General features: G+C 50.9%; 1 protein-coding gene across 5 annotated transcripts in view; it reads left to right on the plus strand.

The window, feature by feature from the left end:
• The first annotated feature begins 1,746 nt into the window (after window positions 1–1,746).
• The window catches only part of H6PD (hexose-6-phosphate dehydrogenase/glucose 1-dehydrogenase), a 35,492-nt gene continuing 13,343 nt past the window's right edge, over window positions 1,747–23,895 (plus strand). Inside the window, exons 1-3 of one of the 5 annotated variants that reach the window (XM_067719334.1) lie at window positions 1,747–1,856; window positions 19,868–20,504; window positions 21,666–21,783. In XM_067719334.1, coding sequence (XP_067575435.1) covers window positions 1,777–1,856; window positions 19,868–20,504; window positions 21,666–21,783 — 835 coding nt within the window. In that variant the 5' untranslated portion in view covers window positions 1,747–1,776. Of the gene's footprint in view, window positions 1,857–2,541; window positions 2,635–2,843; window positions 3,190–10,796; window positions 15,243–17,783; window positions 20,505–21,665; window positions 21,784–23,895 lie in introns of those variants that run through there. The other 4 variants (XM_067719335.1, XM_067719341.1, XM_067719349.1 and 1 more) reach the window with 4 other exon arrangements.

A 23,895-nucleotide genomic window follows, 5' to 3' on the forward strand; every position in this document is an offset into this window, starting at 1 on the left:
GTGCTAGCTTCTAGAACCTGGGAATGGCCCTCAGCTGATAGCCAGCAAGGGAACAGGGATCTCAGTCCTAAAACCACAAGGATCTGAATTCTGCCAACACCCAGATGAGCAAGAAAAGGGCTCCCCTTGAGAGGAACACAGCAGCCCTGCCACCCCTTGGTTTTAGTTCGCTGAGACCCACATCAGACTTCTGACCTAAAGGGCTGTAAGATAATATATTTGCTTTGTTTGAGCCACTAAATGGTAGTCAACTGTTATGGCCACCATAGAAACCAATATGTCACTACTTTATGTAGACTTTATGAAGCTAATCTTAAAAGAGAGAGAGAGAGAGAGAGAGAGAGAGAGAGAGAGAGAGAGAGAGCGAGCGAGCTGGGCTTTCTCATGCCTGGGGATGAAAAGATGTACTGCTGGTTGAAAATCCATGACACCTGTTCTTTCCTCCCCACCCAGTACAAAGAGCAGAGTGAAGTAGAACTGACTTAGTGACTGCTTCCCCAAAATAGAAACTGCAACATGATTTTATTTCTAACTCCACTGCCCTCTCTTGTGAGTCATTCATCTCTCCAGGTCTCACTTTCCACATCTGGGAAGCAGGCTGAATTAACCCTGACTGCTGCCTACCCCACAGTTTAGGAAGACAAAAAAACTCAGCTTCAAACAGAGCTCCAGGGCGCTCCTTGCAGACACAGTTCAGGTCACGGGACACCCTCCATCGCCACCACAGGGCATCACTCCTTTCTTCCGGCTTCCTTCAGAGGGTTTTGGGCACACCTGGTCCGATGGGATATGGAGTACCTTGTGATGTGGCATAACCTGTGATGTGGCGTATCTTGTGATGTGGCCTTGTAGCTGCTGTTAGCAAAGAAATGAGAAAAGCTTTAGGTATGCAAAGGTGCATAAAGCCCCGTGGACAAGCTTTGAGATTTTTGGTTTTAGGGGGCAACGCTCTCACACCTGGATGAAACCAAATTGTTTTCATGATGCAAAGAAAGCAAAGTAATGGTCCAGATCAGACTAGAAGGTAGAGAGTCAGGAGGAGACTGAGATAAGGACTAAGAGTGAGGGAGGGTAGAGAAATGAAAACATCTCAGCTATGTGTGGGCATGGAAGTACTGGCAGGGAGAACAGCTGTGACACCCTAGGCTCATTTCATGTCACTCCCCAGTCCCCACCCCACTGACACCTAAGTGGACACATGCATGTTCTTAATAAGCTGGTTACTGCTGACTTGGCTTTGGGATGTTTTGAGAGGTGCCCTCGAGGTAACGGATGTTGGCTGTACAGGGATCTGGGAAACGTCCCCACCGCTCATATCAGTCTCTGAGCACTGCCTTCTCCCATCTGTGCCTCCTTTGGCCCCAGTTTACATGCTATGTGAGTGCACAGTGCACCCAGGGTTACGAACATGGGAAGGGCTCTTGGCCAAATCCTGGCATCGTCCAGCACGGTTTGGCTGGCCGCTGCCCTAGACCCTCCCACCCACTTCCAGCTATGGAGGCAGCCGGGCAGGGACCCGGCTCCTTGACTCTCCTCTCAGGTCCCACCCAGTATGGCCAAATCCTTGCTGAGGCCCAGCAGCTCCATGCAGGCCCCCAGATGGCCCCTGGCTTTGATGACAGTGGAGCCCAGCCCCCCTTGGCTCCCCAGCCTTCCTGGAACCCTCTTGCTTAATATCCTGTGTGGTAATCACGCCGGTTGGCCCTACTTAGTCTGCTGGCCACTGCCAAGTTCCTTCTGCTAGTTCCTGACATTCCTACCTCTAATGGAACCTTCATGGAATCAAAAGCTGCTAAAAGTCTTCTTTCTCGGGTCAGAATGCCCTCTGTTGGGTGGTCAAGCGCTCTGCAGCACAGGTGACCAGGCATTCTCCTGTCTCTGGGATGGGAGGAAGGTGGGTCTGAAGAAGGGAAAGAGCTAAGATGCTCAGGAGTAGGGATGAGACCACCAAGAGGTGGTTCTGGGTGGTCTGGCTGGTCAAGGTAGCAGCAGCCCTGCCTTATTTAACTCAAGGTCACCCAGGGTCTGCTGAGAAGCAGGAAGGAGCAGCAGCTTCTCTGATGGCTGCGGCCCCACAGGGGGCACTGAACACGCTGTAGGGCTGGGAGGAAAGTGGGCATGAAGGTGAGAGTGAGGGTCAGGTACTGCGTGATAATGGTGAAGGGTGGGGCAGAGGACCGGCATACCACCCACTGAGTGCTCAGAGAGGTAGCTCACCCTGTCATCTTTCTATAACCTCACCATCACCCTGCAGAGAAGGCCTTTTGCCCATCCACGATCTTGCTAATAAAGCCATACAGGTGCAAGCCACCACTTCCTGGGCACTTATCACAGGTTAGTGTCTTCAAGGTCACACGAGTGTAGTCAGAGAGCTGAAGCTGTCTGGTGGAGACACGGCCCACAGCCTGCTCTCCCAGCCGTAAACCACTACTTCCGGATATTAAAAATGGGATGCACCAAGCCGCTCATTCCATAGATGGAGAAAAGCGAGGTCAAGTGACCTGTTCTAGGTCCCACAGCTTGTGCCAGATCGTGGGCAACCCGGCTCCTCGACACAACCACTTCCCTCGGCCCTCCTGTGGCCCAGAAGGCGGCCTCTACGATGCACAAGAGAACCCAAGGCGACAGAGAAGGGTCCGCTCACTTCGTTCTTAAGTCCAGCCCATCCACGGGAACCCAGGAATCATGTGGGAAGGCCCAGACCCCGACCCCTACCCGCGGCGACCGGAGCTAGGGGGCGTGGTCTCGCCTGCGCCTCCGCCGCCCGCCCCTGGTTCGGCCCCACTGCGCGCGCCCCTCGCCTGGTCCCACTGCGCGTGCGCGTCCCTGACCCGGGAGGGGGGCCCCTCCTGCGCGCGCGCGCGCCGAGGCCTCAGGGGTCTGAGGCAGAGGTCTCGCGGCTGCAGCGCCCTCGCGGACAGTGACGAGTCTCGGGTTGGGCCGGGAAGGGTCGGTCGGGCCGGACCTGGCCTCGCGCCCTCCCCGTTCGCCGCCCCCGGCGTCGCTGGCGAAACCCGAGCGCGCGTCAGGCTCGCGGCCGCGTGACGCGCCCCTGTTAGGGTGGGCCCGGCGGGCGGAAGAGGATGCGTGGGGCCCCCGCTTGGCCTGAGCTCGGCCCGCAGCACCGGGCGCCCTGCGCAGCCCCCGACGTTTCCCGGAGAAGCGGCCGGCTCTGACGGGCGAGATGAAGTAAGCTGCATCCCCCGCTTTCTCTCCGGCTCCTTTGGCCGCAGGAATTATTTACAGCCGGAGGGTGACCGCGTGCTCGCGCCCAGCCGAACCCGCAGGCCCGGGACGCCGGCCCCTCGTGGCTGTGAAATCCTTGGGCGTTCAGTTGGGAAGAGTCACCCCAGCCACCACCCACCCGCATTCCCTTCTCCGCCTTCCTTCCGCGAAATAAATTATTGTTCGCTTCTGCCTCCGTATATCCCCTGACGCGGCAGTTGTGTTTGGTGGCGGGTGGGCAGGAGGCAGCCAGGCGCGGTCGAGGCTGGTCCGGAGGGGCCGGCGGCATCCCCTTTCCTAGGCTTTCTGCAGTTTTGTTCAGTGAGAGGAGGAACTTGCGGCTTCCCCACTCCCCCACCCCGGAATCTGCTTAATCTTTGGCATTAGCGCTCAGGTTTCGATCAGCGTTTCAAACACGTCCATCCAATGAATGGTTTTGCAGAAGTAAACCTATCTGGGTCTCTGAAAATCTGCTCACTCAAACTTGAATGTGTAGCTGGAAGTGAGAACTTCTGGAAAAAACATAAGCCGAAATTGCTTGTCCCCCAACCCTCTGTCCCCTCCTCCCACCAGGCCCGTAACTCGTGAAAGGTAGCCAATGAGGGAAACCTGGGTAGACCAGGTGTATTTTTTTTCCATGTATATTTTATTTTTATTTTTTTATTTTTATAGATCTTTATTGGAGTATAATTGCTTCAAAATACTGTGTTAGTTTCTGCAGTTTCTGCTGTACAACAAAGTGAATCAGCCATATGTATACATATATCCCCATATCCCCTCCCTCTTGAGCCTCCCTCCCACCCTCCCTATCCCACCCCTCTAGGTCCTCGCAGAGCACAGAGCTGATCTCCCTGTCTATGCTGCTGCTTCCCACTAGCCATCTATTTTACATTTGTGTCAATGCCACTCTCACTTCACCCCAGCTTCCCCCCCCCCACCCCGTGTCCTCAAGTCCACTCTCTATGTCTACATCTTTATTCCTACCCTAGGTTCATCAGTGCCATTTTTTTTGTTTTTTAGATTCCATATATATGCGTTAACATACGGTATTTGTTTTTCCCTTTCTGACTTACTTCACTCTGTATGACAGACTCCAGGTCCATCCACCTCACTACAAGTAACTCAATTTCGTTCCTTTTTATGGCTGGGTGATAGTCCATTGTATATATGTGCCACATCTTCTTTATCCATTCATCTGTCAGTGGACATTTAGGTTGCTTCCATGTCCTGGCTATTGTAAATAGAGCTGCAGTGAACATTGGGGTGCATGTGTCTTTTTTTTTTTTTTTTTTTTTTTTTGCGGTACGCGGGCCTCTTACCGCTGCGGCCCCTCCTGCTGCAGAGCACAGGCTCCGGACGCGCAGGCCCAGCGGCCACGGCTCACGGGCCCAGCTGCTCCGCGGCACGCGGGATCCTCCCGGACCGGGGCACGAACCCGCGCCCCCTGCATCGGCAGGCGGACTCTCAACCACTGCGCCACCAGGGAAGCCCGCATGTGTCTTTTTGAATTATGGTTTTCTCAGAGTATATGCCCAGTAGTGGGATTGCTGGGTCATATGGTAGTTCTATTTTTAGTTTTTTAAGGAACCGCCATACTGTTCTCCATAGTGGCTGTATCAATTTACATTCCCACCAGCAGTACAAGAGGGTTCCCTTTTCTCCATACCCTCTCCAGCATTTATTGTTTCTAGATTTTTTTTTTCTTTCTTTTTTTTGGTTTTTTTTTTGCGTTATGCGGGCCTCTCACTGTTGTGGCCTCTCCCGTTGCGGAGCACAGGCTCCGGACGCGCAGGCTCAGCGGCCATGGCTCACGGGCCCAGCCGCTCCGCGGCATGTGGGATCCTCCCGGACCGGGGCACGAACCCGTGTCCCCTGCATCGGCAGGCGGACTCTCAACCACTGCGCCACCAGGGAAGCCCTCTAGATTTTTTGATAATGGCCATTCTGACCGTTTTGAGGTGATACCTCATTGTGGTTTTGATTTGCATTTCTCTAATAATTAGTGACGTTGAGCATCTTTTCATGTGCCTCTTGACCATCTGTATGTCTTCTTCGGTGAAGTGTCTATTTAGGTCTCCGCACATTTTTTAATTGGACTGTTTGTTTTTTTGATATTGAGCTCCATGAGCTGTTTGTTTATTTTGGAGATTAATCCTTTGTCCGTTGTTTCATTTGCAAATATTTTCTCCCATTCTGAGGGTTGTCTTTTCGTCTTGTTTATGGTTTCCTTTGCTGTGCAAAATCTTTTAAGTTTAATTAGGTCCCATTTGTTTATTTTTGTTTTTATTTTCATTACTCTAGGAGGCGGGCCAAAAAAGATCTTGCTGTGGTTTATGTCAAAGAGTGTTTTTCCTATGTTTTCCTGTAAGAGTTTTGTTTTTTTTAAAGTATATTTACTTATTTATTTATTTTTGGCCGCATTGGGTCTTCGTTGCTGTGCATGGGCTTTCTCTAGTCGTGGCGAGCGGGAGCTACTATTCGTTGCAGTGCGTGGGCTTGTCATTATGGTGGCTTCTCTTGTTGCGGAGCACAGGCTCTAGGTGCGACGTCTTCAGTAGTTGTGGCACACGGGCTCAGTAGTTGTGGCTCATGGGCTGTAGCATGCAGGCTCAGTAGTTGTGGCACAAGGGCTTAGTTGCTCCTTGGCATGTGGGATCTTCCCGGACCAGGGCTCGAACTGTGTCTCCTGCATTGGCAGGCAGGTTCTTAACCACTGTGACACCAGGGAAGTCTTCTTCTAAGAGTTTTGTAGTGTCTGGTCTTACATTTAGGTCTTTAATCCATTTGGAGTTTATTTTTGTGTATGGTGTTAGGTAGTGTTCTACTTTCATTCTTTTACATGTAGCTGTCCAGTTTTCCCAGCACCACTTATTGAAGAGGCTGTCTTTTCTCCGTTGTATGTTCTTGCCTCTTCTGTTGTAAATTAGGTGACCTTATGTGCGTGGGTCTATCTCTGGGCTTTCTATCTTGTACCATTGATCTATATTTCTGTTTTTGTGCCAGTACCATACTGTCTTGATTACTGTAGCTTTGTAGTATAGTTTGAAGTCGGGGAGCCTGATTCCTCCCTCTCTGTTTTTCTTTCTCAAGATTGCTTTGGCTATTTGCGGACTTTTGTGTTTCCATATGAATTGTAAACTTTTTTGTTCTAATTCTGTGAAGAATGCCATTGGTAGTTTGATAGGGATTGCATTGAATCTGTAGATTGCTTGGGTAGTATCGTCATTTTCACAATATTGATTCTTCCAATCCAAGAATATGGTTTATTTCTCCATCTGTTTATGTCATCTTTGATTTCTTTCATCAGTGTTTTATAGTTTTCTGAGTACACATCTTTCGCCTTCTTAGATAGGTTTATTCCTAGGTATTTTATTATTTCTGTTGTGATGGCAAATGGGAGTGTTTCCTTAATTTCTCTTTCTGATTTTCCGTTGTTAGTGTATAGGAATGTCAGAGATTTCTGTGCATTAATTTTGTATCCTGCCACCTTACCAAATTCATTGATTAGTTCTAGTAGTTTTCTGGTGGCATCTTTAGGATTTTCTATGTATAGTATTATGTCATCTGCAAACAGTGACAGTTTTACTTTTTTTCCAGTTTCTATTCCTTTTATTTCTTTTTCTTCTCTGATTGCCATGGCTAGGACTTCCAAAACTATGTTGAATAAGAGTGGCAAGAGTGGAATCCTTGTCTTGTTCCTGATCATGTGGAAATGCTTTCAGTTTTTCACCATTGAGTATGATGTTTGCTGTGGGTTTGTCATATATGGCCTTTATTGTGTGGAGGTATGTTCCCTTTATGCCTATTTTCTGGAGAGTTTTTATCATAAATGGGTGTTGAATTTTGCCAAAAGCTTTTTCTGCATATATTGAGATGATCATTGATTTGTTAATGTGCTGAATCACATTGATTGATTTGTGTATATTGAAGAATCCTTGCATCCCTGGGATAATGCCACTTGATCATGGTGTATCATCCTTTTAATATGTTATTGGATTCTGTTTGCTAGTATTTTGTTCAGGATTTTTACATCTATGTTCATCAGTAATATTGGTGTATAATTTTCTTTTTTTGTGATATCTTCTTTTGGTTTTTGGTATCAGGGAGATGGCGGCTTCATAGAATGAATTAGGGAGTGTTCCTCCCTCTGCAATTTTTTGGAAGAGTTTGAGAAGGATGGGTGTTAGGTCTTCTCTAAATGGTTGGTAGAATTCGCCTGTGAAGCCATCTGGTCCTGGACTTTTGTTTCTTGGAAGATTTTTAGTTACAGTTTCAATTTCATTACTTCTGATAGGTCTGTTTATATTTTCTAATTCTTCCTGGTTCAGTCTTGGAAAATTGTCCCTTTCCAAGAATTTGTCCATTTCTTCGTGGTTGTGCATTTTATTGGCATATACTTGTTTGTAGTAGTCCCTTATAATCCTTTGTATTTCTGCAGTGTCAGTTGTGATTTCTCCTTTTTCATTTCTAATTTTATTGATTTGCGTCCTCTCCCTCTTTTTCTTGATGAGGCTGGCTAAGGGTTTATCAATTTTTGTTTATCTTCTCAAAGAACCAGCTTTTAGTTTTATGATCTTTGCTATTGTTTTCTTCGTTTCTATTTCATTTATTTCTGCTCTGATCTTTATGACTTCTTTCCTTCTATTGACTTTGGGTTTTCTTTGTTCTTCTTTCTCTAGTTGCTTTAGGTGTAGGGTTGGATTGTTTATTTGAGATTTTTCTTGTTTCTTGAGGTGAGATTGAATTGCTATAAACTTCTCTCTTAGGATTGTTTTTGCTGTCTCATAAGTTTTGGGTTGTCGTTGTCATTTGTTTCTGTGTATTTTTTTATTTCTTATTCGATTTCTTCAGTGATCTCTTGGTTATTGAGTAGTGCACCGTTTAGCCTCCATGTATTTGTGTTTTTTTTCAGTTTTTTTCCTGTAATTGATTTCCAGTCTCATAGCGTTGTGGTGAAAAAGTTGCTTGATACGATTTCAATTTTCTTAAATTTTCTGAGGCTTGATTTGTGACCCAAGATGTGATCTATCCTGAAGAATGTTCCGTGTGCACTTGAGAAGAAAGTGTATTTTGCCACTTTTGGGTGGAGTGTTCTATAAATATCAATTAAATCTGTCTGGTGTATTGTGTCATTTAAAGCTTGTGTTTCCTTATTTATTTTCTGTTTGGATGATCTGTCCATTTGTGTAAGTGGGTTGTTAAAGTCCCCTACTGTTACTGTGTTATTGTTGATTTCCCCTTTCATGGTTGTTAGCATTTGCCTTATGTATTGAGGTGCTCCTATGTTGGGTGTCTAAACATTTGTAATTGTTAATATCTTCTTTTTGGATTGATCCCTTGATCATTATGTAGTGTCCTTCCTTATCTATTGTAACAGTATTTTAAAGTCTATTTAATCTGATACGAGTATTGCTACTCCAGCTTTCTTTTGATTTCCATTTGCATGGAATATCTTTTTCCACCCCCCCCCCTTCACTTTCAGTCTGTATGTTTCCCTAGGTCTGAAGTGGGTCTCTTGTAGACAGCATATAGATGGGTCTTGTTTTTGGATCTATTCAGCCAGTCTGTATCTTTTGGTTGGGGCATTTAATCCATTTACATTCAAGGTTATTATTGATATGTATGTTCCTATTACCATTTTCTTAATTGTTTTTGTGGGTCTTTTTCTTCTCTTGTGTTTCCCACCTAGAGAAGTTCCTTTAGCATTTGTTGTAAAGCTGGTTTGGTGGTGCTGAATTCTCTGAGCTTTTGCTTATATGAAAAGCTTTTGATTCCTCCGTTGAATCTGAATGAGATCCTTGCTGGGTAGAGTAATCTTGGTTGTAGGTTTTTCTCTTTCATCACTTTAAGTATATCCTGCTACTCCCTTCTGGCCTGCAGAGTTTCCACTGAAAAATCAGCCGATAACCTTATGGGATTCCTTTGTATGTTATTTTGTGTTTTTCCCTTGCTGCTTTTAATATTTTTTCTTTGAAGTTAATTTTTGTTAGTTTGATTAATATGTCTTGGTGTGTTTCTCCTAGGGATTATCCTGTATGGGACTCTCTGTGCTTCCTGGACTTGGGTGGCTATTTCCTTTCCCATGTTAGGGAACTTTTCCATTATAATCCCTTCAAATATTTTCTCAGACCGTTTCTTTTTCTCTTCTTCTTCTGGGACCCCTGTAATTCGAATGTTGGTGTGTTTAGTGTTGTCCCAGAGGTCTCTGAGATTGTCTTCAATTCTTTTCATTCTTTTTTCTTTATTCTGCTCCTCAGCAGTTATTTCTGCCATTTTGTCTTCCAGCTCACTTGTTCGTTCTTCTCCCTCCATTATTCTGTTATGGATTCCTTCTAGGGTATTTTTCATTTCAGTTATTGTGTTGTTCATCTCTGTTTGTTTGTTCTTTAGTTCTTCTAGATCTTTGTTAAACATTTCTTGTATTTTCTCAATCTGTGCCTGCATTCTATTTCTGAGATTCTGGATCATCTTTACTATCATTACTCTGAATTCTTTTTCAGGTAGATTGCCTATTTCCTTTTCATTTATTTGATCTTGTAGGATTTTACCTTGCTCCTTCATCTGGGACATATTTTTTTGCCATCTCATTTCTTTTTTTTTTATGAGTTGGATTGTGTTGTGTTCCTGTCGTACTGGTTGTTTGGCCTGAGGCTTCCAACACTGGAGCTTGTAGGCTGGTGTGTAGAGCTGGTCTTTGTGCTGAGATGAGGACCTCCGGGAGACCTCACTCTGATGAATATTCCCTAGGGTCTGAGGTTCTCTGTTTGTCCAGTGGTTCATATTTGGAGCTCCCATCTCAGGAGCTTTGGCCCAACACCCGGCTCGTGAACCAAGGTACGGCACTCTGTGTCGGGTGGCAAAAAAAAAAAAAAGAGAGAACAATAACAAAGTAAAAAAATTAGACTAGGAAATGAACAGATATGTTAGAAAGAATATAAAAATAAAAATATAGATGAAACAACAACCAGAAGGTAAAACAGAACCGCAGTAGTAAAAAAGAGGAGGAAAAAAAAAAAAGGTGGAAAAGACCTTGGCTGTGGAGGGCAGGGCCTAAGCAGGGGCGGGGTTTGGGTGGTGGGCGGGGCCTATGCTTAGGCCCACAAGGCTGGAAAAGGCCCCGGGAGGTGTGGGGGGTGGGGCTTAGGCTCAGTGGAACAGAAGGGACCCAGGTGTGCCTCCCGCCTCTAGTCTCAGGGGGCGGGGGAACCCCACCTGGGAGCCCAGAATGCTTCCCAGGGTCGAGTGGGTGGAGCCAACACCCTCTGCTCCTCTCCCGCTCCCGCTCCTCTGGTCATGGAGGGCCCCTCCCGCTTGCCTTTCCTGTTCTCCCTCCCCCCCCCCCCCCCCCCCCCCGCCTGCCTCCTACGCCCCCAGGACAAACGGGGCCCGGAGGGGGCCTCTGAGGGCGGGCGTAGGACCCAGCCCAATAACTGGGCGGGCTTCCCCAGCCGACTGGGCAGAGGAAATGCTGAGCGTACTCCCCCCCACCCCGATCCGAGCCCCCAAGGGTCCCTCCAGGCGTGGGGACCCCTCCCCCCTCTCAGCCACCCCCCCCAGGGGTGCCCTCCAGCCTCCAATTCTCCTCCCCGCTCAGTCCCCCCACGTCCTACCGGTTCGTTTGGGGGTTCCTCCTGTCTCCTTGGGCGTCGAGGTCCCCCACCAGCATCCAGCAGGCTGGGTGTATTTTAAATTATGTTGTACATTTTCTACAGTGATCAGCTTATGAGGCTAAGCTTTTGGCAAGTTTTAGGAGCACCTGAGATAAAAAGGCTCAGTGTTTGGCATGCACAGAGCTCATTTTTAGTATTTTGTGTACATGTTTCTTTGAGGTACATAACTGCTCAGCAAATAACCACTGCAGGCAAACATTCAAAGTTATTTTTATCCAAAGACTAGAATTTACTAAGTGACTCTTATTGTCAGATGGTTTTAGGCTGTTTAAAAGGGAAACAGTCAAATCTGTGGGCACAGGGAAACCAGGAGGCACCTTTGGTCATCTGTGGCCCACCCACTTCTCACTTTATTGATGGAATGAGGCAGAATGTCACTGCTTCTTGCCAGATTCCACCATGGACTCTGCCAGGCCCTAACCCCCGGACAGAGCAGGATGTCTGGTTTTGCTTTTTGTTGCCCTGAGCTGGGAGCTGGGTGGCCCTCTGTCTAGGAGACCTCTTACCACCATTACCTCTCAAAGTATTTTCACCGTCATGATACGGGGGGTTTTCCCCCAGACATTAAAATGAGGTGGACGATCCCCATTTTCCACCTGGAGAAAAGGCCCTGAGTAGTTACGTGAAAGGCCCAGGGCTGCAGAGTTAGAGGTTTACTCTACTCCTGTATTCTTTGGGCCAGATTATAAACCCCTCATGGGCTGGGGTGGGGACTTTTTTTTAACCATCTCAGCATTATATCCCTTTGATTTTTCATCGGTATGACTGGAAGGGCACAAAGTTGTCGATGTGCTGTTCCTTGGCACTTTTTTCTGTTGTGGGAAGTTAACTGGTTCTGCAGCAGTTCCAGGAGACGAGCGGGAGAAGTTGCCTTACTCATGATGTTCTTGGTTTAATAGTGACAGAGGCTAACATTTCTCGGGTGCTTACGGCGTGCCGAGCACCGTGCCAAGTGCTTTATATGGACCGTCTCCTTTCGTGCTTCTCATCGACTTGTTTTCCCACTCTGTGGTCAAGGTTGGGAGAGGTTAAATAACTTGTGTAAGCTCACACAGCTACTAAGTAGCTAAGGAGTGCAGAAACGAGCCCTTCCCTGACAAAGGGCCTTCCAGGTTTAAAGAAAGCAGCTCAGGCTTAAATACACTGTTTTCGTGACGTTAGAACGAAGGTGAGCGAATCACTGTTGGAGTGGACATGGGAGGCCACGGCCATTCACAGCAGGGAAGCAGAGCTGCCGACCAGCTTGGGTCGCTTATGTGAGTGTTTAGACCACTGTCATTCCAGTCTTGGAGGGGAGCAGAATCAGTGTCCATACTAAAACAGTGGGGTTTTTTTTTGTGATTTACGTACTTATTTTTGGCTGCATTGGGTCTTCACTGCTGTGCGCGGGCTTTCTCTAGTTGCGGCGAGCGGGGGCTACTCTTCATTGCGATGCGCAGGCTTCTCACTGCGGTGGCTTCTGTTGTTGCAGAGCATGGGCTCTAGGCGCACGGGCTTCAGTAGTTGTGGCGTGTGGGATTCAGTAGTTGTGGCTCAAGGGCTCTAGAGCGTAGGCTCTGTAGTTGTGGCGCACGGGCCTAGTTGCTCCGTGGCATGTGGGCTCTTCCCGGAGCATGCAGGGCTCAAACCCGTGTCCCCTGCATTGGCAGGTGGATTTTCAACCACTGCCCCACCAGGAACGCCCCTAAAACAGTGTTTTAAACTTGCTATTTGGGGTTGTAGTCACACGTTTTACAGGTAGGTGGGAAGTAAGTGCTGGAACCAGGCTGCCTGTATTCAAATCCTCTCACCTCTGAGCTGCCTGACCTTCAGTAAGTTATTTTATCTTTCTGCACCTTAGTTTTCTCTCTACTCATTCTAAAAATGGGGACAATAATAGTACCTGTCTCATAAGCTGTGGCAAGAATTAAATGGCATGGTGCCTGTGAAGCTCTTAGCCCAGTATTTGGCATTTAGTTAAATGCTCTATATTCTCTTTTATTGTTCATAGTATCATTTCAGGTAGTGAGCTGCTGCCATTGTGTGCTGTGTCACAGTGCGTGAAGTCACCATTAGAGATTTATTCCTTCATGCCATCATTCACACGCAGGTGCTCATACATAGGTGATGGTGGTCTTGGGCAATGGGAATTCTTTTGTTCATTCAGCAAATATTTATAGTGTACCTTCTGTGTGCCAGGCCCTGTTTTGCCAGGCCCTGGAGGTGGGCAGTGAACAAAACACAAAAACCCTTGTTCTCATTGGCACTTACGTTTTTGAGCGGGGGGGTGACAGACAATAAACAAAACAAATATACTTATCACATACAGATATGTACTGCGGGGAGAAATAAAGCAGGGGATGAGATGAGGGTTGGAGGTTTACGATTTTACTCAGAGTCGGCTGAGAAAGCCTCCCTGAGAAGGTGACATTTCAGCAAAGAATTGCAGTTAGTGAGGGCGTGGGCCACGCGGACACCTGCAGGGAAAAGTAGGTCAGGCACCGGGAACAGCAAGTACAAAGGCCCTGAGGCAGGAGGATGGGTGGCTGGAGCCCAGAGAGGGGCAGATCAAAGAGATGGGAGAGACGATCAAAGAGTTAATAGATGGGGGGCCAGAGTGTGTAGACCCCGCAGGCCGCCGAACAGAAGAATGACACGATCTGACTGATGCTATAAACAGACCACTCTGCTGGGTTCGGGCGAAGATAGAAACGGGAGGCCAGTGAGCTGGTTCCTACAGTGGTCCAGACAGAGGTGATGGAGGCTGGGACCAGAGTGCAGAGGTGGAAGGAGGTGAGAATGGTGGGAAGTAGTTGTATGCTAGATAAGTGTTGGTCGCAGAAACTATAGGACTTGCTGACAGATCGGATGACCCCAAGGTTTCTGGCCTGACACCTGGAAGGTTTGAGGTGCCATTTGCCAGGGATGGGGAAGATCTGCATTTGGAGCATTTGGGGGATAAGGCAGTTCAGCTTTGAACGTGGTTAAGTCTTGCGCGCACCCAGCTGTTGGTGTCAGAGTAGTAGTTGATTGTACGAGAAGGGAGTTTAGGGGGAGAAAGTCCAGACTGGAAATAACCACTTGGTGTATGGGCATTTGTGTGCTGGTGAATGTTTAACAACCTCTGAAAGGGTGGCGGTTGGTGGTGGGGAGGCAGGTTGATGGCATTTGCCGACAGACACCTGCTGTGTAAATGTTCCCACGCTGGCCAGCCTCCAGCACACGTTACAGAGTATCTATCTTCACCTTACGGACACAATAGGTTAAATAATGTCAAGAGCATAGATAATAGTAAAATGAAGTAAATCAATTAGGGAGTGTTGAGTTTTGAGTATTTAATACCTTTGTTTGTTTTGTTTTAAGAGTTTTATTTATTTATTTTTTTCTTTGGCTGTGCCACACTGGCTTGTGGGATCTTAGTTCCCTGACCAGGGATTGAACCCGGGCCCTTGGCAGTGAAAGCTTGGAGTCCTAACCACTGGACCACCAGAGAATTCCCCTAATCCCTTTGTTTTTAGTATAACTTCTTTGGTTATAAATTTGTGTAATTCGGTTTTCAATAATGGCTGTGTTTACCAACTGACTTGACAAATGCCTGAAGATTTAGCCGTGGCATCTTGTGTGCAGTGGCTCCAGCACGCCATTTGGGCCACAGGGACCCAGGATTGATACCTAACGAGGTGATGGGAATAAGGATTCTCTGAGATTAGGGAGGAAAAAGCCTCAGAGCTGATCTTATGGATTCTGTCCCCTGTCCAGCCTCGAGGGGGACGCATGCAGGTCACAGTTCATCGTGAAGGGTCTGGCTGGCATCTGCTTGGGGATGTACGGAGGACCCAGAACGCAAAGGAGAGAGTGCAGGAAACACATTGGAGTTGGCGAGTGTAGAAGGGACAGGGCACTTCCCCTTGTACTTTAGCTAAAAGTCACCTTCACTTTGAACTCTTGTTTTACTCCCATGCATTCTTCTAAACATTCCGAGCTCCTGAGCTGTGATTTGAAGGAAATTCCCCTTCCTCCTGCTGGGCAAACAGAAGGTAGAGGTCAAAGGTGTCCACGTGGCATTGGGAAAGGGATCAAAGCGGCAGCAGACACTGGCGTTCACCTCCCAGCTCCTTTCTCCTGCCGCTTGTCTGCTGGGACCAGAGGATCAGAGGTGCTTCGTCCTGTGGCTTCCCAGAAACGGCTCTGCCGCTGGAGCACCCGCTCAGGCCGGGGCTGTGCCGGGACTGGTCCTGGGTGCACCCCACATCTGCCTCTTTCACTTTGGGCAGAACAGACGGGAACCCCGCTTCTGGTCCATACCCTCTGGCTGGCCACGTCAGTGCTCACAGCTTTGGGGATGTTAGCAGAGCCGCACTTTACAAGGTGAGTCTCCCAGGTTGCCCGGTAGGAACCCCTCACCCTGGAGCTGGGGGCAGCGAGAGGTGCCCTGGACTCTGGACGTGGGCCCGGTCAGTCCCGACTCTGGGATGAGCTTTGTCACCCCCAGAGGATGCCTCCGCGGCACCGCACTTGGTAGCGTAGTGTGTTTCTGGCAAGTATCTTGAATAATAATTGTTGTAAATGAAATCGCATCCTCCACACACTGAAGTTATAGCTTCGAAGAGTTTGGCCTTAACTTCTGGGTGACACTCAGTTATCAGCTCCATGCCTCCTATTTCAGTCCTTTATTTCCCGGCCTAAGGCTGTAGGCGCTAAAGTGCGCTTACAGAAAGGCTGTGGCCGTCTCCCTGATAATAGAGATGTTATCTCCTTTCCTTGGAAAACAGAGTTTAGGAGCAGGAAAGTGCTGTAGAGGTCCTTTAGCTCCATCTCTTCACAGATGGGGAAACTGAGGCCCACCAGGGTACATGCATGTTCAAGGTTACGTGGTGTTTAGATTCTTCTGGGGAAGGATCATCATGTGTTCCAATCCACAGTCTAATACACTGTCCTCCTGTCCTGGAGCGGCTCAAACTTTGCACTAATAGTTTTCTTATTTATTAATTAAAAATAGAAGCGATGCATAGCAGGATCAGCCGTTGGAATGCCGCTTCCGTGTCTTTTCTAAGTTCATGTATGTAATCTTAGTAGGGGTTGTATTTCACAGCCCGTTCCTCTCAGAGCAGGCAAGGAGGCAGGAGGAAGTGCTTCAGAAAATCCTGCAAAAGCAGAGCCTTGCAGCCCAAGAGCAGTTTAGGCCACAGGTGGGTGTAGAGCCGTCTGGTTCCCTGTTACCTCCCCTCTGCTCCAGGGTGGGCACCCTGACCTCGACTTTGACGTAATTGGGCTTCTCTGAGCCTGTGTATTCTCTGTCGGGGCAGCAGGGAGGACACCTGCGCACCCGTCTTCCTCCTCTCAGGGTGTAAGGACCAGCAGATGCTGGGGTGTGTCCTGTGCTGTCTGCAGGGCGGGGCTCTGTAGACCCTGAGAGGAGGAAGTGGCAAGGCTTTCACCATCTCAGCTCATCTGTGCAAGCCTCCATTGGTTTGGGGGTGTTAGCCCACTTGTAAGGTGAGGACTGCCTGGGTGACTTAATTGGGTTACACAGCTCAGAGGTGGCCTTGAGCCCATCCTCTTACCCAAAGGCCCCCTTCCTCCACTCGACTAAGGGAGCTGTTTAACATAGTGACTGGGGCCTCAGGCTCTGGGACTCAACAGCTGACTTCACCTACCATTTCCTCATCCGTAAAATGGGCATCCTTGCAGAACTCCTTCCCAACAGTGTTTTTTTTATTTTTTTTATTATTTTTTTTTGCGGTACGCGGGCCTCTCACTGCTGTGGCCTCTCCCGTTGCGGAGCACAGGCTCCGGACGCGCAGGCTCGGCAGCCATGGCTCACGGGCCCAGCCGCTCCGCGGCATGTGGGATCCTCCCAGACCGGGGCACGAACCCGTGTACCCTGCATCGGCAGGCGGACTCTCAACCACTGCGCCACCAGGGAAGCCCCCCAACAGTGTTTTGAGGGAAGGTTGAGATAGTGCATTTACGTCGTCTGGCACACGCTGACTGCTTGGTAAATGTCAGGTGTTAGGCTCGAGGTCGTTAGCAACCAGGTTTTGCAGGGGGATGGGCAAGTCTCAGCCGTTGGAGGCTGCTTTGAAATACCCGTGCTTGCACCTGCCCTGGGCCTGCTGGATCAGAGGTTCATTGCCTTGGTGAAGGGAGTAGGAGGCAGGTTGAAAACCTTCCAGGTCGTCTGATGCTCCGCTGACAACAGCCCTGGCTCTGGGCTTCACCGCTCAGTGTCCCAGAGCCCTTCTCCTCGCAGTGGGCTCTGTGGACCAGCTTTCAGCACCTTAGGCCCCATCCCCGGATCCTCTGCATCAGAGTCTGCATCTTAAAAAGCTCCGCAAGAGATTCATAAGCACATAGAAGTTTGAGAAACACTGTTAAGGTTAAAAAACATGGTGATAAGAAAACCAAACACACAGAGCCACACCCCCTGACTTGTTTAGGAAAGGGTGGTTCCCTGGTTGTTGTTTAGCAACCACAGAGTAAGCAACCATGTTGCAGTAACTGATATTTCTGATCTGTGTTTGTTTAAAGGAGGCCGGGGGGACGTAAGCAGGAGATAAGGGCGGCTAACCTGGGAACTGGGAGCCGGGACAGGGCTGGGCAGGGAAGACTGCAGCCGACTTCAGAGTCAGAACAGGGTTAAATAGAGGCCCGGGGGTCGGCTCAGGCCGAGTGGCCAAGCGTCACGGCTTTCTGCAGTTTTCTGGGCTGGGGTAGACGTGCTGGCCCTCGGGGCTCCCTCGCCTGCCCATCCAGGCGCATCCAGACCTCTGGCTACCAGTATCCGGGCAGGAGCTCTGAGACGCGGCTGCCAGCTGGCCGCTCCTCCTTCTCCAGGCTGTTCTCTGGGCTTCAGATTTCTCGCTGCCTCTTCCCTGCACTGACCTTGCAGCTTTCCCTTCCCTCCAGACAGGGGCGGCTGCCAGGTGAGAAAGAAATTCTTGCAAGGCCAAGGACAGGACAGCAGGAGGAGAAAGCGGAATGGTTCTCCGGGCCGTCTGTGGATTTGGGCGCGAGCGCACATAAAGGGACAGCGGAAGAGGAAGCTGAGGGCTGCTCATGTGGTCCCTTGGTCCTTCAGTTAAAGTTCCAATGATGGGAATGTCTGGTGTCCTATAGAACTGGTGCAGACACTGTTGCTGGAACCTCATCTTGGTTTGGCCACTAACCAGGGCCATCTTGGAGATGGATCTCAAGAGAGATGGGGAAGGGGCAAAGGGCAAAGTGAGAGGAGGGGGTCGATGTCAGAGTCAGGGGCAGGTCTGGCCCCTTGGTATAGGGGATGGTAAAGGGATGTGGGAAGGTCTGCAGGGCCTTTGCAGAAGCCCTATTTCTTTAAACCTCAGTGTCCCTATCTGTATAACTAGACTGTAGCCTCATTGTGGAGGATTTGGTGAATCCTTTATCGGTAGAATACTTGCTATATCATAAGTGCCGTATGATAATTATTACTGTTCCTTCGTCAGTCTTCCCACACCCCAGACTGGGCCCCGGTCCCCCCACCTATGTCTGAGAACCCGTGTTGCTTTCCTCCCGCTTCCTCTGCCTTTCCTTCAAAGCATTGGCCTTGGCAGGAAACTGGAGAATGGGAGAGCCATGGAGTAGGAGTCGAGCGTATCAAGCCCTACAGCCTTGGTCAGAGCAGAAGGCCAGAGAAATTAAACCCTCTGGTGCATTTGTGACAGGTCCAAGGCCTCTCGCCTTTCCTGCATGTCAGCTGCTTCAAATTTGAGGCTGAAAGCTAGCCAAGAAGTTAGGCTAACCTTGGCGAGGCTGTCGTGTGTAATTGCTACCCGTCAGCCCTGGAGCCAGGGAGCCTGGTGCCTGCCCGGCTCCCCGCTTTCCCACCACGGGACCTTCACCTTCCTGAGCCTCAGCTTGTCTATCTGCAAAATGAGGGGGGGTGCTATGATAGTACCCCCTCCACTGGTTCTTTTCAGGGCTCTTGTCTGGATTCAGTGAGAGCCAATGCACAGAAGCGCTTAGCTCCGTGCTGGGCACCTGCTAGCATTCCGCGTTTGCTGCTATTAGCAATATTCCATAATGATAGCTGCACTTATGTAGTGCATTATAGGAGATAGGCATTTTCCTAAACATGTTTTCAATGTTAACTCATTTTATCCTTTTAACAGCCCTATGGTGTAGGTACCACTAATACCCCCATTTCCGATGAGGAAACTGAGGTACAGAGAGGTTAAATAATTTTTTTTGAAAATGTTTATTTATTTATTTATTTTATTTTGGCTGCACTGGGTTTTAGTTGCGGCACACGGGATCTTTTAGTTGTGGCATGCGTGCGGCATCTAGTTCCCTGACCGGGGATCAAACCCAGGCCCCCTGCATTGGGAGCATGGAGTCTTACCCACTGGACCTCCAGGGAAGTCCCAGAGAGGTTAAATAATTGTTCAGAGTAAGGGTTGAGCTGGGATTCAAACTCAGCCAGTTGGTTCCAGAGTCCGTGTTTTTGATCACTGTGCTGTAGCAGTGATTAGTGATCATTTTGTGCTTGGAGCCCAGTTGACAAGGGAAGAGCAGAGGAAGAAGTGAGGGGGCAGTGATGTCTCCTCCCAAAGTTCCAGCCATCATGCAAGACCAAGGCCTGCTGCTCCGATGGTCCCGGCCACCCGTGCTTTGTGGACGAGACTGGCCTCCGTCATAGAGTGGGCAGCTCCAAGCGCACGGCTGCACTGGGACCTCCCTGGGGGCTGGTGCCACCTTGCCCTGCTCCTGCAGCAGAATGGCCCACCTCTAGCAAGTGGCGTCGTCCTTGCGTACGGGGCAGGCTCCTGACCCACTGAAGCAGAAAAGCCAAGCTGCTCAGGAGGGAGAGGGAAGCTGCGCGACTGTAACATTTTCCTGAGAACAAGGTGGCTGTTTCTTGCCAGGCAGGAAGCGTTTGATAACCTAGAAGTGTGTTTCCCTCCTGCATCGCAGCCGCCTGAGCCGTGTCTGATCCTTCCTTGTTCCTTGTCTGTCTTCCCCATGTGCCCCAGGCACGCAGGCGCTTGGAATATGCTCACGGCGGCTGTGTGCATGGCCCTGCTGGGCTGCCTGCAGGCCCAGGAGCTCCACGGACACGTCTCCGTAATCCTGCTGGGAGCCACCGGGGACCTAGCCAGAAAGTACCTATGGCAGGGGCTGTTCCAGCTGTACCTGGAGGAGGCGGGGAAGGGCCACAGTTTTCGCTTCCACGGGACTGCTCTGACGAGCACCAAGCAGGGCCAGGAGGTCATAGCCAAGGTCCTGGAGTCCCTCTCCTGCCCCAGGGACACAGCTCCCGGTCGCTGCGCTGAACTCAAGGCTCAGTTCCAGCAGCTGAGCGAGTACCGCCGCCTGAAGACACCTGAGGACTATCTGGCCCTGAGCAAGGACATTGAGGCCCGGGTCCAGCACGAAGGCCTCCGGGAGGCCGGCAGGATTTTCTACTTCTCGGTGCCACCCTTCGCCTATGCAGAGATTGCCCGCAGCATCAGCAGCAGCTGCCGCCCAGGCCCAGGTGCCTGGCTGCGCGTTGTCCTTGAGAAACCCTTCGGCCATGACCACCGCTCAGCCCAGCAGCTGGCCACAGAACTTGGGAGCTTTTTCCAAGAGGAGGAGATGTACCGGGTGGACCATTACCTGGGCAAGCAGGTGAGCCTGCAGCTAGGAGCCTGCTGGGGTGGAGGGAGCTGGTGCAGGTACACCCCGTCCACAGGGCCACACCGATGGCAGAATTGGTCCTGAAGGCGTCGTGAAATCTGGGCTCCCATGGTCATCTTGACTGTGGGCAGGAGGTAAGAGGCCGGAGGAAAGGCGGTGAGTGGCAAGGGCAGGACTGCTTGGCCCATGTCCACTTGTCCAGCCACCTGTTCTTTAGTGTATCCTGTCCTCTTTGTTTCCCAGCCAGGGTTCGGGCTCTGACGTCTCCGCGTTGCCCTGCGTTCTCTGCAGAGGGGGCCCTGAGACTCTGGGGTGTGGACCTGGCTTCCAGCTGGGCGTGCTGCGGGAATTAGAAGTAACCACCTTACTCCACACCCATCGGCTCTTTCTCAGTACCTTTTTCTTCCTGAGTTCTGTTTTGAACCAGAAGGCTGGTAACGAGATCTTAAAATGTAATAGGGACCCTAAGTCCATGCTTCTCATCCAGGCCCTGTGGTGGAGCGAGGGGCTGGCCTCCTGGGTGATGCTAGTCAGCTGGCCAGTTCTCTCTGAACATACCTTCAGGGCCCCTTCGGGACGCCTCTTCCCGGAAACCGCAGCAGAGAATACACGAGCACCTGTGTTCTCTGGTGCCGACCAGGACGTGGGCCCAGGGCCACGGGGGTGGGGGGGGGGGCGTGCATCACGTAGTCATCTGGGGCAGAGGCATCGCCTCCGTCCAGCCCTATTTGGAGTTGCAGTATTCCAAAGACAGGTCCTCAGGCCACTTGCCCATCCTGGTAGGTTTTTTCACTTGTTTATGGGAAAAATTAGAAAAACAAAACCAAAAACTGGATGGTATTCAATTTGAAGCTTTTCTTGCTCCATTTTTAGTGTTAAAATATCTCTTTTATTAAAAATTGATGATAATAGAAGATAGAGAATCCTTAAATATTTTCTTTCTTTGCAAACTAAAAAGCTGGTAACCCTGTATAGTGACTGAGAGGCTTCTGGAGTCCTTACTGGGCTGTGAAGCCCTGGCGTCCAGGGACCGCTGCTCCCGAGAGCGTCTCTTCTGAGCAGGGGGCAGAGAGGCTGGGGGCCCTTCCTTGGGTCAGGATTCCCTCTTCGTCCTGAGAGGAGCCACAGCACCACAGTCTCCTTCCCTGGCAGGTGGTGGCCCAGATCCTGCCTTTCCGAGACCAGAACCGCAAGGCCCTGGACGGCCTCTGGAACCGGCACCACGTGGAGCGGGTGGAGATCATCATGAAGGAGACCGTGGACGCAGAAGGTGCGTGAGTGGTCGCCGCCCCGCGTCTGCTGTGAGGCGTCAGCCCGCAGGACTGGAGGGTCTGCCAGGCCCCCGCGCCTTGGCCAGTGCTCAGAGGGGAGCTTTTGCCGGTGTGTGGTCTCCCTCCAGGGCCTGCCGTGTGCCCAGCTCTGGGTCATGCTATACCCCGGGGTGCCTGCAGGCAAAGCCCACATGGTCATCGCTGCCCTTAGGGAGCGTGCAGCCCCGTTAAGCAGCCTTGGCCCAGGTGCTGAAACACTGGCCGGCAGTGAACCCTGGGAGGTAAGCTGGCTTTCCTGTGAGTGTGGTGGAGACCGGCAGCTCGCACGAGGGCTCCCGGGCTCGTACGCAGTGCTTGTACCAGCGGCCCCCTCTGCCTTCTCCTCCCCCCTGCTCGCCTCCTGTCCCTCCTGTGCATTCGCTCTCAGCTCACTGGTCACTCGGTTGGGGAGCCCTCTGCTGACAGTCCCGACAAGGTCCGCTTCTGCCGCACACTCAGAGCGCACGTGCCTCCCTTCCCTGCCCCTCTGCGCTCTTGGCCTCGTCTCATCCCCGCCCCATCTGTCTTTCCCAGCTCCTCGCTGGTACCTGGCACACACCTGGGAAGTGCTGACCAAACACCGCAGGAATGAGCGGTGTTGACCTGGGAGTAGGGACACCTGAGTGTCAGGCCTGTCTCTGCATCCAAGTGACCTCAGCACGCCCATTCCTGTCCCTCATCTGTGAGGCCAGCGGGTTGTGTCAACAACAGCAGCTGAGGCCCCTTTGAGCTCCAGCGTTCCGTGATTCCATCACGTCTTGTGAGCATTGACTGTGTGTGTTCAAAGCATCGGTTCTAACCCCAAATCATTAAAGCTAATTCTTACTGTTTGCTGATGCCCCCAGTAGCCATATGAGATGGGCACTGTTATTAGCTTCCACCTACAGACGAAGTTTGGTGACGAGCCCAAGGTCACGGCCGGAAGTGGTGGAGCCGGGTCCTGGTCCAGGCAGTCTGGCCCCGGCACCAGGCTCTGCACCACTGCAGTCAGCTCGTCCCCACCACTGTGTTCCGCAGCCTGGGCGGCAGTGCCGGAGGCCACCGTCCGCACCCCACAGTGTGTGCCTGGGTGGAGGGGAGGGCCCCTCGGGCCTGGATGGGGGACCAGGAGGTCAGTCTCTTTCTCTTTCCCTTGGTGACTCTCTTCAGCTTTCTCCCCTTTGTCTTTGAACGTGTGTTTAGTGCTATAGAAGCGCTCCGGGGGCTGCAGTGATAGAGAGGTGTGAAACCCAGCCGCAGTCCCCTGCTACCTCAGGGGTTCACTGGGGGAGGGAATATATCAGGACAGGCTCCACAGTGATGATGCAGGTGGTGCTTTGGGGCCGGGGCGCTGGGCTGGGGTGTCAGGCAGGAGGCAGCCCTCGAAGGGCTTTGCTGTCCTTTAGGGGAGCTGGGCTTCTCCATCTGGAACCCATATGAGAAAAGAGGTGCTCTCCCCACTGCCGTGAGCCTTCGTGGGTCTCGGGGATCCTTCCCAAGCCTCCCACGTTTCCCCTCCTGTCCTCAGCAAGGGCTCAGGCCGTGGGTTTCCTCCTTGTGCCTGTGTGTGTTGGGTGTCCTGGCAGGACTGAGGGCTGGGCTGTGCCCTGGCTTCATCTGCAGAGAGATGAGCTATAGATCCGGCACTGAGAGTGTGGGGCAGGACGGGAGGAGGCCTCTGTCACCCCAGCTGTGGGCCAGGGGCAGGGGCCAGCACCTCTCTGCCTGGGCTTGACACGGGGTCTTCTCTCCTAGCCCATTTCTGGCAACTCCTTCCCGGGCCCACCCGGGGAAGAGCTGGGTTGGGGAAGAGCCGTGATGTCTGGAGTTACCAGTTGGCGCTGTTGCCTCTTATTTCTTCCAACCCTGCCACCCCATCCTTCTTGCTATCTGATGTCATTTGCAGGATCCCTGCGGAGCCAGGGGCTAGGCAAACTGCAGGCCTGCTTATCCTTGCGAAGGTACCTTTGGATGTTGGAGAAAGGAAAACAGAAGGCAAAACAGAAAGGCAGGGAGAGGCCTGGGCAGGTCTGTTTGCCACGGCAGGCCTACGGCAGGGAGAGTCTCGGGTTTGAACGGCAATGTAACAGCTG

The sequence above is a fragment of the Pseudorca crassidens genome, chromosome 2 (assembly GCF_039906515.1).
Source record: "Pseudorca crassidens isolate mPseCra1 chromosome 2, mPseCra1.hap1, whole genome shotgun sequence".
Taxonomy (NCBI): Eukaryota; Metazoa; Chordata; class Mammalia; order Artiodactyla; family Delphinidae; genus Pseudorca; species Pseudorca crassidens.